Source organism: Archocentrus centrarchus, chromosome 24, assembly GCF_007364275.1.
Source record: "Archocentrus centrarchus isolate MPI-CPG fArcCen1 chromosome 24, fArcCen1, whole genome shotgun sequence".
NCBI lineage: Eukaryota > Metazoa > Chordata > Actinopteri > Cichliformes > Cichlidae > Archocentrus > Archocentrus centrarchus.
Genome location: NC_044369.1, coordinates 27,993,650 through 28,010,635, shown reverse-complemented (window position 1 = coordinate 28,010,635; position 16,986 = coordinate 27,993,650). Strand labels below are relative to the sequence as shown.

The window sequence follows — 16,986 nt, the reverse complement described above, 5'->3', positions numbered from 1 at the left end:
TGAACTAACTGATAATGTGCATTTTTTGTTTTTTTGGGGAGGGTTTTGTAATTAAAGCAACATGTGAGATGTCGGAAGTGTAAAACACAGGAAGCTTAATTTATCAGGGAACTGCTACAGAATTCAGGAAACTGAGGAAAACCAAATTTTCCTTCATAATAACCCTTTTCAGTGGATAAACTTATTCAGTATTCAAGTGTTTGAAGATCTTATCTGGATTTTGATTTGTCAGCCAAAATGGGACCCTTGAGGACACTGATCACCCACAACATTTAGGAAATTAATTTTTGTTGCAGTGCTGAGAAACAGTTTGTCCTTCACAATATTAGGGAGGTGTGTGTATGTGTGTGCGTGCGTGCGTATCTGAGAAGCCAGTTAAAATTGAATATAAAGTGAAATATTTCTTGCAGCTCTAACACACACTATAGTTTTGACTTGTGTTTCTGGAAGGTTCAGAGATTTTTGGCAGACTTTATTTTCATAATATAAAGTCCAAACTGCAGGATGTCAACAAAAGGTTTAATTTAAAAATGTCAGTTAATAATTCCAAGGATAAAACTGTATTTATTCCAAAACAAAAGCTGTTCAGTACTGTGAATGTGTATCCACTATTGATTGGAGCTTTTCCTACAGACCAAAGTTACTTAAATAATTCATTGATTTAATTCTGCTCCTAATAATGCTGATTAAGGTTTATTGACTAATCATTTAAGCTCTAGAAGTGTTTATAAAGGAAAACGCTGTCTCTATTTAAAGGATTGTGAGGGCTTCTGTTATAGGAAATAATGCAATGACACCAGAATCTGTTTACATGTTTGTGAATGTCCTTAAACTTCCTCAAAGTCAGCCTGGTAATCTGTGTGTGTGTGTGTGTGTGTGTGTGTGTGTGTGTGTGTGTGTGTGTGTGTGAGAGAGAGAGAGACCTAAAGCAGTATCTGCCCTACATGCTACACTGTGTGAGCCAAGTCTGCTCTTATCAGCTCAAGATAAAGAAGCTTCATCCTGACCGCTCATCTTAGCCGGCCCGTTCTCTCTTTTCTCCTTCTTTCTTTTCCCTCTGGTCTCTTGCTTTCCCTCCCTCCGCCTCTCGGTTTTATCATTTCTATTGATGTATTTTTTTTTTTGTTTGTTTTCATTTAAATGTGAAGGACATCTGAATAACTCGTCTTTGCAAGTGTATCTTTTTGTACATTTCTGATGTTACAAGGCACAGAGCTGCTGACGGAGCTCGATGTGAAGCTTCCATCTGGCTTCTTGTTTCAGGTTCTTTGTGGTTTAAAAGTTTCTTTGCTGCTGCTGCCTGTTACACAGTGAAAGTCACTGTTATCAGTGATCAGAGGGAATCTGGTAACTTTCTTTGCTGCTGTTTTTCCTCATGATAACTGCCTGTTACTGACTAATGCATTTTTGTTTTTTGGCTACAATTTCGAGGTCCCCTGAATGTGTCAGATGAGCCTCTTTGTGGCTCTACTGGAGGGTGAAGGTTGTGGGTTGCAGCTTTCTCTTCTAGTGTTTTAGTTGTACAGCTGTCTTTGTGAGCAGTGGAGTCCATCAGAGTGACACAACTTTGTAAAAACCTGAACTTTTTAGCCAGGCAGAATTTTTATTTATTTATTTATTTTTTTCTTCATGCCACTTGAAAGGCATGAAGAAAGATGGCTGAGGACAGTGGACCGGGTGGAGCTACCAGCTCAGGTATTACTTTAAATAGTAATTTTTTTCTTTAATATATGTATATCAATACTGCATACATGTGTCACCTGAGCTGGTAGCTCCACCCGGTCCACTGTCCTCAGCCATCTTTGAATTTGGAGCATGCTGTGTTTGGTATAGTGGCGGATCGATTACTCCACCCTGTGACGTCATTTCAACACTTTTCTACTCGTACCCACAAACTTGAGTTCGTGTCCACACAGAAGGGGGAGAGTTCGTAGTCGAAGAAATTAGAGTTGTATTCACAAGACTTTGGACTCATCTTTTATATTCGCACTCACATAAAAACAATCCTATTGTTTTTTTTTTTTCTTTTGCCATACGAGAACCACTCATCCTAACATTGGGAAAGTTGGCACTGTGCTTAATCGGGCCTCCTGTAGTCAACCTGCCAAGTTTGAGGTGGCTCGGATTAATTATTTTTGAGCTAGGTGAAGAATAGACAGTGACCTATATAGAGATTTTTCAAATTATTTGTAAAATGTGTCCGCACACACGCACAGCCAGCACCAACAGGAGGAGCATTATTCGCTCTTTAGCAGATCTTTTGTCAAATGAACACTGTTTCCAGCTTGTAAAAATACATCAGCTGTTCTGTCTCTCACTTCTTTCCCTCTCATTCTTATTTTCCTCTTCACTTCTGTGGTGGTTTCTCTATCATTTCTTCTTCCTCTCAATCACTTTTCTCTGTTTGCTCTGCGTTTCTCACGCCCACACTAACAGATGGGTTGCAGCCATTGTTTCACACGGCAAACATGTCCAATTTTTCAGGGCTTTGACAGCAGTTACACAGTGTGTTCAGATCTGTGAGTGTAGCTGAAAGAAGTTTCCAACTTCCTCGGCCTGGTGTTGGGAGTAATCGGTTATCAGTATGCAGTTCCAACAAATGCGTAACCTCCACTGGAGATCGGGCCCCACTGGCATTGACTGGAATTGCTGCAGAGTAAAGCACAAACACTCAATCACAGACATGCTTGAGGGTGTCTCAACGCTTAGCAGCACTGTCTGAATATTAACACTGTTGTCTCACAGTGTTGTCTGTCTTCTCTCTGTGTGCAATTTGAAAATGATAAACTCAGCTGTACAGTTTGCAGTGTTCACTTGCAGAAAGCAGTGACTCTCCCAGACAGTTTTGGCTCAACACCAATAGGACCAGCGTGCTTAGTGGCCGTGATGGGGAGGATTTCACTACGACTGGTTTTAAAATAAAGCGTTAACAGGAGGCTGCGATCTGGACTTGTACAAATATTTTCAGTGATTGGGAAAATGCAGCGCAAAGGGAAAGCCAGGTGAGAAGAGGGGAGCTGGCAGCTTCATAAGAGCTTGTTTCTTTTGCTGACGTATTGGCGGAGCTCCTGTTGTCTTTGTCAGATTCCTTGCTGAGAGTAAAAACCTCTGTGCAAACAGCCAGTGGTGTGCTCAAAGGCTGCGACGACACTCTTATCTGCTGTTCGCAAAGGCTTCGAAGCATAAGCTGTGAGATATCAAGAACTTGAAGTTTGAATATGAAACAGTTTGGAGCCGTAAAAACGGTATGATGTGCAGATCAAGCCTTCACTCAGGGCAACGGTTTGTGCAAAGGTCCAAAAATAGTCACCGGCACTGCTGCCATTGTAATATGTGATAGTGCACGGCAGAGATTACCAATTTGTTTTCACTGTTTGCCGTTACCTAACACAGAGGATTCAGCCTATAAAAGGGCTTTTATTTTGTCACCGAGTACTTATGTAACCTCCTATTCACTCTAATCCCATCCTATAAAAAACCCCCAAACTGTTTATGTACATTTTCTCATCATTCCTTTAACATGAGAAGGTGGCACTCTGGAAAAAGATGTTTAAATTAAATGACTTCAGTATATTGAGCCTTAGGATTCCTTTGATCAACCACAGACACTAAAAAATACTAATTTCTATTTCACTTCCATTATTAGCTTGTTTTTACCTGCATTTTGCAGTGTCTGATATCTCAAAAAACATGTCTGTACCCAAATATTAGACTGTGGGGATATTTATTTATTTGGTGGCTCTGGGAGTACACCGTGGAGAGCTCCGTTCTGTTCTGATGTAGCTGCTACTGTGTTTTAAAAGCACCCCAGAAATGGCAGGAGCAGCACAGAGCATCTGGTCAAGGGGGGGTCAAACCGCCTCACAGAGATGATACCACAGACCTGCACCCAGTATATTCCTGGAGTTTGTGACTGTGCTGCTAAATCTGACACTTTTCACACCCCTCTAGTGTTTTAATATATGTGAACTGTATCTTAATGCTTCACAATGTTTTGCCCTCCTGGCTGATGAGCAGTGCTTTCTCTCTGTGCTGTGTTTATCTCTCTGATTAGTCATGTGTAAATATATCTGAAGCCATGGAACAGCCATTGACTGAAAAATGTGTGCGGTTTTGTTGTTTTCAGTCCATGATTACGACCAACGCTCCAAAATTAAATGAAGGGCATTTGGAACAGCCCTAAAAAGCTTGTGTTCCAGTTGATCAGGATTTTTGTGTTGGCCTGAGAGAAGGTACTGAAGCTTCCTTCATTCTCTATCATTTTCTGCAACAACTTCTTTAGAGACTCTTGTTATTTCCTGTTCCTTCAATAATGATGATGTGGCAGTGATTCATGGGATTTGCCCCCTTTGTTTAGGAAGAAAAAAAAAAAACACCCTTCTTTTGTGTACTTTGCTGTGTGGCTAGCTGCTGTATCACATTTCACTTAGTCACCGCTGTGCTCTTCCATCCTGGGATTCACTTGCTCTCTGTGAAGAACAGGAGGAGAGTGGAATATCAGTTCTCTGTCCCGTGAATCTTCACGTGAGCTGCACACATGCTGGGAATGGATCCTGCTTTAAGGCGTCATAGAGGAACATGGAACCACATGTGTGCGTACATGTGCAGTCTCATAGCTCACCGGTGAGGCTAATGTCATCCCAGGTGATTTATGTTTACTTCAGCTCAGTATGTGTACCTGATCACATCACCATAAACCAGATCAGGTACAGAGGCTCAAGAATCGGGCTTCTTTTCACATTTCTGCCTCAAGGTTGATCGCCATACGGATTGTGTATGTTGCTGTTTTTTGTTTGCTTGCTTGCTTGCTTGCTTGCTTGCTTGCTTGCTTGTTTGTTTGTTTGTTTTTTTCTTTGCAATTTCTTCCGAGCCCTGGAAAACTTGCCCAGAAAATAGAGTTAGAGCGAGCTAGAGAAACAGTTTAATTTAAAAATTATTTCTATAGAATTATGGCTTTTGGCCTGAGGCTTCTTCACAGCAGCCAAACACCTTATTAATGAAACCGAGAGCCCCCCCCCCACCCTTTTTTAAAAGTGCACCATCTAATTCTTTTGAACTATTGCTTTAATTAATAATCGCTGTTGCAAAGTGAGAATGAAATTAAAGTCAAGTCTAATAAAAGGGCTAACATGATAATTAATGAAAGCTTGCACTGCTTGCTGCTAGCAGCTAAAGCATCAATGTGCAAGTGGGGACACAACTTCTCTTCCTCTCTGCAGGATAGATTCCTCTGTGTCACTCCACCATCAATCAGCTTGTTAACCACCCCTCTGCTTTCAGTCTCAGTATTTTCAGCTTTGTCTCTGTATTACAGCAGAAGCTCTGCAATCTGCTCACCACAGTCCCCGGACCACAGTTGGTGACCTGTGAAGGCCCAAAGAGAATCCAGGATGGATGCTTCTACTGTCTGTATCATAGCAGTGGTGCTTTAACAGTTCTGCCTCGTCTCTTCTTCCAAGACTTTTTTTTTTTTTTCCCCCTGCGTTTATCTTTTCTTTACAGTTTTTGTGCTCACACAGCCTTTGATGATGATCTCTTAGAATCTCACATGACCATCAAGTTGCTGCAAAACCTTCAAGGACGTCTCCCTTTTTATTTTGCGGCGCTTACAATTGTGTGTTTCGACTTTATGCATCTCATTATCCTACATGTCTGCAGATGTCATCTGCCTGTCACACAACCTTGTAACAAAACACGGACAACACGCACACTGGCACAGTCAGGAATCGCTCCACAGAAGTCCTGAATGCATCAATGGGGCTCACAGACGGACTCCTGTGGAATTCCACAGGCTCAGCACAAACTGGATGCAGAGGAGGAGTCGAACAAGACCTTTTCACAAACTGCCCTCTGCTTTTAAAGTGACGAAGAAGAAAGTCATTGGAACACTGGACCCTTATTTTGTTGAAGGATGCTCGAGGGTCTGCGTGTCTCCATAAGTGTGCAAGTTTTTTTGTGGGGGGAGCAGTGTGTGTGTGTGTGTGTGTGGGGGGATAAAACATGTGCACATCCCTGCAGTAGGTCCTGTCCTTTGGTGAAGCTGAAACACAGTCAGCGTGTATTTATTTTTTTGAACCGTGTGACAGGCGTGTCTGTTTTTACTGCGTGGTGTTGAATTTGCTCTGAGGGGGTAAAGAGGTCATTCCTGTATGCAAATTAGGATAAGAGAGACAGACTGTTTCTGTGCGGGCTGTTAAGTGCATATTACCCCCCGCTGTGAGTACAACACTGAAACTGGCCTCGCATCTCAGGATTAGAAACCTACTGATATTCAGTGGTGCAGTTATTGCAGTTATCTTTCTCTTTTTCTCAGCTCTTATCAGATGGGGAGAGTTCATGCTGTGGGTTACTTCAGGTAGAAAATAATGAAGGCTTGTTTTATCTTTAAATGTGTTTGTGGGAGCTGCCTGAGACGCCTTTGTGTCAGCCACTAACGAACGTGATCGAGAAGAGCAAGCTAGTAATTAAAGGAACTTTAACCGCTTTTAACTACTTTTAAATCTACTCTTATTCTTATTGTTAAAAGGATGTAATGAAGTTTGACTAGTAAAACTGCAAAATCTCATCAGCATAACAAGATGTAAGAAAGCAGTTAATTTACTGATGACTGTAGGTGTAAAATTCACTCCCTCCAACTTGTTTCTTGTTCTCCAGCAGCTCCTGAGGGAGATATGTCTCTATAGCTGCTAAGTGCTTTACTGTGTTCACCAGCCTACTTTCTAACTGTGCTGGGTTGGCAGTATCCAGTGGTCTGTTAGAGCTTTCTCACTGAAATCATTTTGCTGCTACTTGGGGGGGAAAAGTTGAGCAGAGACATGAGAGCACATCAGCTCATTAAACCAACACAAAGAGCCGAAAGAGGCTAAAATGTTTCATTGAGCTCAGAGGACCTGCTTCACAGTTTGCATTACACATAGACCTTTGATTCATTGTTAAATACATAAACTGCAGATGCCTTTAAAAATGAAATTAGGAATTTAATGTTATATTTTACATAAAAAAAGTATTTTTTCTGCATTAAAAGTTACTGAGCAAAACATTAAATCACTAAGTGACTGTAGATTAATATGACTACTACATTACCACTTTGCCTGTGGCTAAAATCTGTAGCTTGACGGTGGTGGGTGAACAGAGCACACACGTTCAGCGAAGCTGTCAGTGATAATAAAAGGCTGAGGAAACAGAGGCAGGGTTTCAGCACATGTCTTACTCTTGACTCAGTGTTCGATTGAGCTCGGTATGTTCCAGACACTCACAGTTGCACCAAAATGTGGCTAAACGCACCGCTCTCGTGTATTTAGACACCCTCCGAAGCTCCGTCAGAAGTAGTGTGTTTAGCCATATTTGGGCAAAACAGTAAGTGTTTGGAACTTACTCAGCATATGGATGGAGGGCAGGGGAGGGGGATATGCTGCACTCATACCATTGCTTTAAAGAATTTAAGTACATCTGATACTTTTTACCCCCAAATCTTGTTGCCATTGGAATCATTACAACAAGCAGGAAATCGAGCTGACTGCAGCCACTTCATCTGTGAGAGAGAAGATTCAAGAATGAGAAGTCTGCAGCATTTAATATATTATACTATACAGTGAATATACTGACAAGGTACAGCAGAAGAGACTGGTGGAAGAAGCACTCTGGTTTCTAAATAGCAGCAATACTTCTAATGCTTGCTTGGTTTGTTTTTCCCCTTCCTCTTATTTAGTTGGTATATAGATCGTTGGGAACCATAGTGGGGAATTTTTCAGCCCCAGAGGTTGCAGCTTAGTAACAACTGAGTCACAGCTAAATTCCCAGTCAGAACCTATGTACTGTCCAGCCTCTTCTTTCTCCTCCTCCTCCCTATTTCAGATCTTCCATTCAGTCTTTATCAGACTAGCGTAGCTTTTTCCTTTATAGCTACAGCAGTTTTTATCATTCTGTGTTGTCACTGGCTGTCGACCCGCTGGGTCAGACTCAGCCTCCTGCACCTCGGTCTGCCAGGATCTGCTTTAGGTCTGGACCAGAAGGTTTGTGCCAAAACCTCTAAATAATATAATTTTAGCATTTCTTTCATGGTTGGCTTCCAGATGGAACCAGAGTCCCTTTCACATCATGGAAAAATTAATTATTGTTCTTGTTGTGGACAGGAAATGATTCTTACCATTACTCTTTCACCCACTTACTGTTCTCGTGTGTCCACATGTAACCACACTCTCAGTCTGATAGATGGGACTCTCGGTGCTTACTGTAGCAACACAGTGTTGCTACCAAACACAGCAAATATTTGCTGCTCTGCCAAGTCAGCACTGTGATGCTGTGATGATCAAGATTTTTTTTTTTTTTTAATGCTTTTTCATGTACACACTCACCCACATGCACGCTTACACTTTGGTTGTAGGTGTGCTCACACCTTTTAGCAGACTCTGATAGTTATTCTGATTTGGTCATAATAAATACACGCCTTCCTTGTGTGCATGTGTGTGTCATTAATTGGGAATTGCTGTACTTCCTGGTGGTTGAATGATAAACAATTCACTCTACAAAAATTGAATGACAGAGACATATGCAAGCACACCTGATGTGCTCAGGTTGTTCAGTAACCAGAACTCTTTATTTTTATAACTTTTTTTAGTCATTTTTCCATCCATCCATTCTCTTCTGCTTATCCTGTTCAGGGTCGGGGGGGGGGTCTGGAGCCTATCCCAGCTGACATAGGGCAAGTGGCAGGGTTACACCCTGTACAGGTCACCATCCTGTCACAGGGCCAACACAGAGAGACAGACAACCATTCACACTCACATTCACCCCTATGAGCAATTTAGAGTGACCAGTTAACCTAACCCCAGTAACTGCATGTCTTTGGACTGTGGGAGGAAACCCACGCAGACACGGGGAGAACTCCACATACAGTAGCAAGAGGCCTGAGCCAAGGTGGAATCGAACCCAGACCTTCTAGGTGTCATTCTAGCTGTGAGGCAGCAGTGCTAACCACCACACCACTGTGTATTATTTCACCTCGATGTATCAGCTCTGATAAAGTTTAATGCTGCTCTTTTCTTATTGCTGTTGCACACAGCTTAGCATTTAAAGCAAGTTAATGAGACTAAACAGTATTTTAACTTAGCATAGCGCTAAGTTAAATTAAATGAATAGATAAATGGTGGCATTTCTCAATACATTCTTGTGTGTTGCATGAACTTCAGTGTTGCCTCAAATTGAACATTGGAAATAACAGCTGCAGATTTTTGTCTGATTGTTAAACTGCTTCATTTTGTGAACCCACAAACGCTGAACAAAGCCACAGCACAGCTAACCTTGATGCTTGGGAAAAAATGTTGCCGTAATTAGCCAGTTAGCCTTAGCATCACCCTCTGCTGTCTTCTGAAAGAGCTTTAGCGACACTGAAAGTAAGAAGTACGCAGTGTTCCACATTTAACCTTTTATCTTTATCGATGCACCATCCAGGTACTCGTAGCGTAGTGTATGTAGTCGTAGTTTATAGTGTGAATGCACTCATGCGCAAAAAGTGTGGAAATATGCAATTTGAGACACATCATTACTCTTCAGTTTGGATGGATGAACATCTCTGTAAGGCCCCTATGCGAGCTTTGACTCAGCTTTCTGGTCACCGCAACAGACGGATACATCGTTCAGTGTAGATGCTGCACAAATCCATCCGTCAGTCTCCTGGTCTACTTTCCTCTCTCGAATAAGACCCCGAGATACGTGAACTCCTCCACTTAAGGCAGCAACTTCTTCCCGACCCAGAAGTACCATAGCCTCAGGTTTGGAGGTGGTTATTCTCACTGGTGATTCACGCTTGGGTGTATACCTCTCCAGCAGAGGAGATGATGTGTGAGCTAGAGGTCACACATCATCCACAAAAAGTGAAGATCCTGAGGCTACTGACCCAGAAGCAGTACCTGTTGCTGTCAAGCCAACAAGTCAAACAGTGCTCTGAAGCTTCAGCATAAGAGCACCGTCCTCAGGCCAGTGTAACCACTGAAGCTATATATAGTTGAGGTCGCTTGTTTAAAATGATGAACAAAGCATTGCGTGCTGATTGTTTAAAATAGAGCCAGTATTTATAAAGATGAGTCAAAGGGAAATAACACTACATCTTTAAAACATGTGAAGACTTATCTCTGAATCTTTGTTCTCCACTTATATTTTTGTCAAAGTGGTCACTTGCATGCACAGCTTTAAATGGAAACACCTGTAATTTCTCATACACGACCTTGTGCTCACACACACATTCAAACGCTGACCGGCTGCTTGGTCCTCTGTCGGTCGTCCTTTTCCTCTCCAATGGAATGAAAAGTACATCACCATAGAGACCACATCAATGGCCCATTAGCATGAGAGGTGAGCTGAAGAGATGAGGGGAGAGACTGTGAATGGAGAGTGAGAGAGGGTTTAGACTGGCAAAAGAGATACTGAGGGAGGAATGGAGCAAAACAATAAACAAAAGAGTGTTTAAAAGAGAGGAAGGGGATGGGGGGAGTGGGAAACTTTAAAAGAAGTGATACATTGGCTCTTTATCTGTTCAGTCAAGGAGGAGGTCTATTGCCATGGATAATTCTGCTTTCCTAACTGGGTCTGCGCTTTCTTTGGTTCATTCAACCACGGTTATTTATTTAAAAATAAAAATACTCAATCATTACTGCTAGTTTGCTTCCTTAGTCATAAAATGCACTCACAAGTAAACTTCACTTAGACTACCTTTGGATCTGATTAGTGTGTATAATATTTATATACATTTCATCTGTCACTACTGTAAAGTGAAACTAAGGCCAAAAGGTCTTTGCATCAAGATGCATCAGATGAATGGCTTGCATATTATAACTGCCTGTGAAATAGTTTTCTTTCTGACTTTTTTCACTAGTTTTGAATTTGGCTAGCGTCACTGTCACTACTGGTAGCACGAGATGATACCTGGACCCTACAGAGGCTACACAGGTAGTCCAACTCCTCCAGGATGGCACATCAGTGTCATTGCCAGAAGGTTTGCTGCGTCTCCCAGCACAGTTTCAAGAGCATGGAGGAGATTCCAGGAGACAGGCAGTTACTCTAGGAGAGCTGGACAGGGCCGTAGGAGGTCCTTAACCCATCAACAGGACCGGGATCTGCTCCTTGGTGCAAGGAGGAACAGGATGAGCACTGCCAGAGCTAAAAAAAAAAAAATGACCTACAGCAGCCACTGGTGTGAATGTCTCTGACCAAACAATCAGAAACCGATTTCATGAGGGTGGCCTCAGGGCCCAACATCCTCTAGTGGGTCATGTGCTCACTGCCCGGCACCGTGGGGCCTGATTGCTATTTGCCATAGGATACCAGAATTGGCAGGTCCACCACTGACGTCCTGTGCTTTTCAAAGATGAGCGGGTTCACCCTGAAGAGACGTGAAAGGAGACGCAGCGGGCTAGTCAATTTTGCCTGCATTTTTACACTTTGATTTTTGGGGTTTCTTTGAATTCAGCCCTCTGTAGGCTGATAACTTTTTATTTTTTTATTTATTTTTTTTTGAACAGTGTACAAACGGAAAGGACCGCACATCTGAACATACCTGTTGGCTTACTATTTGATGTTAATGTTTGATTGTAGAGCTGCTAACTGCTGCAGGGTTTAAAACTGACTTTTTTTGGCAAAATGCAGCCATAAAGGTGACTTCTTCGATAACTTGTTAATTAGATTGAAGCCAACTCTGAATAAAAAAATGTACTAGCAGTTAGTTCAGAAATAATGGATCAGTATTGATGTAGTGTCTTTATCCTTATGAAGTAACACAGATGACTTATTACATCATATGGACCAAACAATGGACCAGTTGGGCCTGAGACTACAACCCTAGTAAACAATGGAGAAAACTGGTAACCACAGTGATGATTAAAGATTTAAGAATAAATTGGAATTGCATAAAGTGAGAAGTTCAGTGAGTGAGCTAATGTAATATAAAACATTTGGGATGCATCCCTTTCTGAGGCTCGGACTACTACTCTGGCAGCTCTTTTTGTTTAATAGGTTTATTTTAGGTTTTTGTGTGTCAGTTGACAAAAGCAGCACTGGTGTTGATTTAAGGATTATCCTTTTTTAAAACTTTCTGTTCTGAATTGAAAAAAGCAAACATTTGTCCAAGTAGATCACAATAAAAGATGTGCTGTTTCTATTTGGGTAGTAGAAGATGGAAACCCCCAGATGCAGACAGCTCAAGCTATTTAAGAGCTGATATACTGTAGCAGTGGGTGACACCAGCAAACATGACTGACTTATAGGAGCACGGAAGAGACACTGGATATATTTGATCTTTGAACTCCACAGTGGCTTGGCCAACTCTTCTGATCTACATATCCTATTAGGGTCAAGGCCATGAGTGAGTAAGTGCCAGACCTATCTCAGTATACCATAAACCAGGGGTGTCGAACTCAATCGCATAATGGGCCAAAACTGCAAACACAGTCTAAGTCGTGGGCCAAACAGGATTAATTGAACAGTCTAAAACTGAAAATACTTTAATCAGCAATATGAATTTGAATGGCCAGAATACAGCAACATTTTCTTCAACACATTAAATGAAATATTCAATTATATTTTTCTTCAAAAATAACATCAGGAAAAATGGGAATATTTCAAGCTGATAAAAATTTGCAAATTTTTCTGATTTAAAAAATGTGATGTGATATCAGCAAAAAGCCCGGAAACAACAAACAACAAGCTATTTAGTTTTATTCCATTTCTTTCTTATTTTCCATGAACTGACAGATTTCCTCAGCCAGCTCGTCGCACCTGTGTAATCAGGTACGTCACCAAATGCAGAAGGTATTTCCTCCAGAAAAGACTGAAGCTGCCGGTGATTTAAACCTTTGCCTCTTATAAAGTAAACTGTCTGTTACGGTGCTTTTGACGTGTTCTGTCTTCAGGACTTTGCCGTGCAGCATTTCCTGCAGTCTGATGCAGTGATGTGCTGTCATCTCACCTGTGCAGGTCTCCCTCTGCATCTTCTCCAGCTTCCGTCCCACAAATCCACTCTTTTCTCCACACAGTGGTTCCCGTAGTGTGGGCTCCTGCCTGTTTTTAGTAGCTTTGTTGCATCCAGGTCAACACCGTTCCCATTCTGATATTCTGGTATATAATACACAGCTGGTCTCTTAGTAGTTGTACAAAGTAGATGCAGTGTAGTACACACAACAGTACAGCAATAACGATGTAGGATCGACGTTGGCTCCACAATAATGTGAGAGTGATCCACGTGCTAACACAAGCAATAGAATGCCAACTATTGTTCAAGTAATGCCAACTGTGGGTGTCATTAATATCAATAGATCTCTGAAGTTTTGCAGAGCTCCTTTAAAAACATGAATAGGTTTCATATTGACCTGACACACCTTTGAGAATTGTCTATAGAACCAGTCCTTTGAGTGTTTCACTCCAGAGCCCTCAGACTGCATTTTTGTCAGCCTGTGGGAGGCCAAAAACCCCCAGTACTTCTATTCCTGCAGTTTCATTGATCTAGTAGCTTTCAGATCAGTCCTGTACTTAAGTGCAATCAGGCCCCTTACAGAGCAGAGTACAGTAGTTAAAGGCTGAGAATGCTCACATCCTTTCATGCAAATGGCATTTGAAGGTCTTTACTTTTTAATTTAAGCAACTCTGAGATTTTCACATTGAACAATACACATTTGAGACTCATTAATCGATGAAAGGTTCCATTTCAGTCCTTCAGACTTCCTGCAAATGATCTCGACGTCAAATGCTATTGATCTGTCTTCCTGATCTTTCTACAAGAACTGTCTTTGCTCACAGAGAGAGTTTGTGAAAGATGGAAAAATAAACCTTGAGAGAGAATTGTAACTTCTGTATACCTTCACTTTTGTGCACTTGAGACAAGTCACAGCGTTGAGTGGTATGATTGTTAGAGGGGGTTTCAGAGGCTCTTAATGATCTAATATGCACTTTATCTGAAATATACTGAGGCATTAAGTCTGTGTGAAGACTGCTGCAGTCTCAGCAGGGCAGTGTTAATTTGAGTTTAGCTGGGGCAAAAAGACAGTTGACTGTATTTTTAATTATGTAGAAGAAAAGCTTTATGAGCATATTGCCCTCAGTTCAGCGTTGGCAGACAGGCTGCTAATGCGCCGCTGCTGGCAGGAATATCCCAAGAAATCCTCGATTAAGTCTAATTTCACAATTCCTGTCTTAAGAAAATGTAGCTTCTTATAATTTCTCTTATCACTTATTAATTAAAAGACACTGCATTTTTGCAACAATGTGACTACAGGTCTATAGTCTCTCAGGTTATGTGACTACAGCCCAGATAACCACTTTGACGCACCACTGTGGAAAAATATATTTAAAAAAAACAAATACATAAATGCTTATTAAAAGAGACGGCTGTGGCCACCGTGATGTCACCCACTGGTTTCTGGATTCTTCAAGTATTTCCAGCACACTTGTCAAAGCAGCTACACACCTCATTTTTAAGTCTTACCAGTATGTTGATGGCGGTTCAACGAGTTATCAAAATTATTCATGCAGTACAAAAACAATTTTGTACCAGGCTGTAAACATGCTTTTTATTCATTTAAAGTTGGGCATTTTAACATGAGACTCTGTGGGGAGTAACTTGTTTTTGGCACGAGCCTCAAGTGGCCATTATTAAAGGAGCTGCATTTTTCCAGCCAGTAGTGTTTTTTCTCTTTTGTCCTATTATGTTGATATTCTGATGAAACAAAAGGTTGATATTGAATATTCAATCAAAATATTGGATCAGTGCGTCCCTATTCAAAGACGGACTGTGTGTTAGTGATACAAACTACTGAATGTGTACCCTGAGTGCAGTCCCCTGTTTTTAGACATAGTTTACTTGCTGTTTAGTTGGGTTTACACACAGGGTTAATGGTTTGAGTCAACGGACTATTTACAATGTTAAACATGCTTTAAGAGAAGCTTCTGTCATTTTCTTTTTTAGGAGGTGGTGATGACACTACTGGCTTTCTGAAAGATGCGATGTTCTCCGTACAACTGCAATAAGTCCTTTCTGTAGTGGTTACAATCCCCTTCAAATAGAGACAATTATTATTTTCAGTCAGCTAGACTGAAGTGTTGGCCAACATTTGAAACTTCTGCCAGCAGATTACCTGGTTTCTGTTAAAACATATGTATGGATGTTATCCCTGATTTTCAGGTTCCTTCTTTGGTAACACATGGTAACATCTGTCAGTCACCTCGTATTGGGAGACTGCTGACAAGCCTTCATAAGCCAGGCTGATGTGTGCAGGTCACAGTATCTATTTTTGGCCTGTAGAGATTCTTTAACCCCTGACTCATTAAACTCCCCAGATGCCCCCACCTAGCTGCTCCACTTTTAGCCCAGGCTCCAGTGAGTGTGAGTGTCAGTGGGTGTATGGGGTGAAAGGGGGGAGGGGGGTGCATCCAGCAGGCCTTGTGGTTGGGTGGCTGCCTGTCCACTGTCACTTTCTCCACTGTGCAGTCAAGTCAGTCAGTCAGTCGTGCAGCCAGCCAAAGCAGCTGCTCAGTCAGCTAGCCTGTGGAGAAAGTGGACACTTGAACAGTTAAACCAAATCTTCCAGCGACAGATTTTCTTGTAGGTGGAAGTGCCGGACTCAGCGGTTATCGACGCCAGGATGACTCGTGACTCGTAAGTTTCAGCGGTCTAGAGCAGCGGAGGTGATGTGGGATTTAGGGGTGTGACGATTGCAGCAGGTCACACTATGATCTAAAAGGAAGATTAATTTTCTGTATTAAGTAAAGACAGGGAAAATGTTTACACATTATAACCTCCAAAGCTGGTTTGGCATTGACAGAATAGGCTTTGAGGGATCCTAGAAGCCCGTTTATGGCTGAGGAGCTCCGTCTTTCTGCCCTGTCTGTCTGAACCATTGTTCTTCACTATGGGCACTCTTAAAGCTCAGCTGAAGCACTCACTGTAGCTTTTAGCACCATCCACCAATTCATTCATTATTTGGAGCCCATATCTTAAAAAAAACAAAACAAAAAAACACTCTTGCCAGATGAGAAGCTTTCATATTTATAGACCTGCAGTGGCTGTTAAACTCCTCAGAGTCCAATCAGAGGGAGTTTGGAGCTCAGTTACAGGACAGGATTCATCTCTTCATGTGGTGACAGGGTACTTTTCTCCTTCACTGCTTCTACAGTTGCTGTTGTATTTCCTAAAGGACTAGAGCAGCAGAGGAAACTCGAATCAAAAAAGCACTTTGCAGGCTCCTTGGGTTGTTGTAAAAAGTGTACGTGATGTTGAGGGTGGGGCATTTTATCTGGGGGGTGCATTTTATCTCTATCTTGGTAGTTCACCTGCTGTTTGCAAATATTTTCTGTCTCCTTGTATCACCTACTGACCAACTGGTTTCCAGAACGGTCCACCTAGCAACAATGATGTCATTGTCCAGGCTGGACAGCAGATTCAGTGCAGGTCAAATGACAGCTACAGAGTTATGCTCCTGTCCCATACAAAGCATCGTGCTGTCCTGTTGGGCCTGTGCTTTGCTGCCTTGAATGGTGATTTCAGTCTGATGTTTCAACTCTTATATTGCTCAGACACCATTAACATTTTTTGCTATCATTTAATCACCTCAATCAGAATTTACTAAATGTAAAAGCTGTTAAATACTAGATATTCATGTTGAATGTATTTGGTTTTATCAGTGTGGACTAAGGCTGCTTGATTATATTAAAAATCACAGTCACAATTAAACGGCATGCATTTCATAAGCTTAAAATTATCTTTTTAGCTCACTTTCTCCTTCAACTTTAAATTTTTTTTTTTTTTTTTTTTAAAAAGGTGGAGGAGAGGACATGTTTTTGAAGCATCAGCCTGCATGAGTGTCATAGGCAATGAGGTGGGTGTGAAGGGAGCTCCAGGCAGGAGCGTGCCATGAAAGTTCTGCATGGCAGCCACAGTGCAAGTGACAGGAGAGTCCCAGCCGGCAGCCAACACTCCCTGGACGAACAAAGGCAAAGGCCTAG

The 16,986-nt window shown here is 41.7% G+C and overlaps 1 protein-coding gene across 2 annotated transcripts in view; it reads left to right on the top strand.

Moving 5' to 3' along the window:
- The window catches only part of enah (ENAH actin regulator), a 148,409-nt gene that overhangs the window by 24,453 nt on the left and 106,970 nt on the right, over positions 1-16,986 (top strand). Inside the window, exon 1 of one of the 2 annotated variants that reach the window (XM_030721298.1) lies at positions 15,527-15,640. The exons of the other annotated variant lie outside the window; for it this stretch is intronic. Within the exon in view, the coding sequence (XP_030577158.1) occupies positions 15,627-15,640 (14 nt within the window). The 5' untranslated portion in view covers positions 15,527-15,626. Of the gene's footprint in view, positions 1-15,526; positions 15,641-16,986 lie in introns of those variants that run through there. 2 annotated transcript variants of the gene reach the window in all.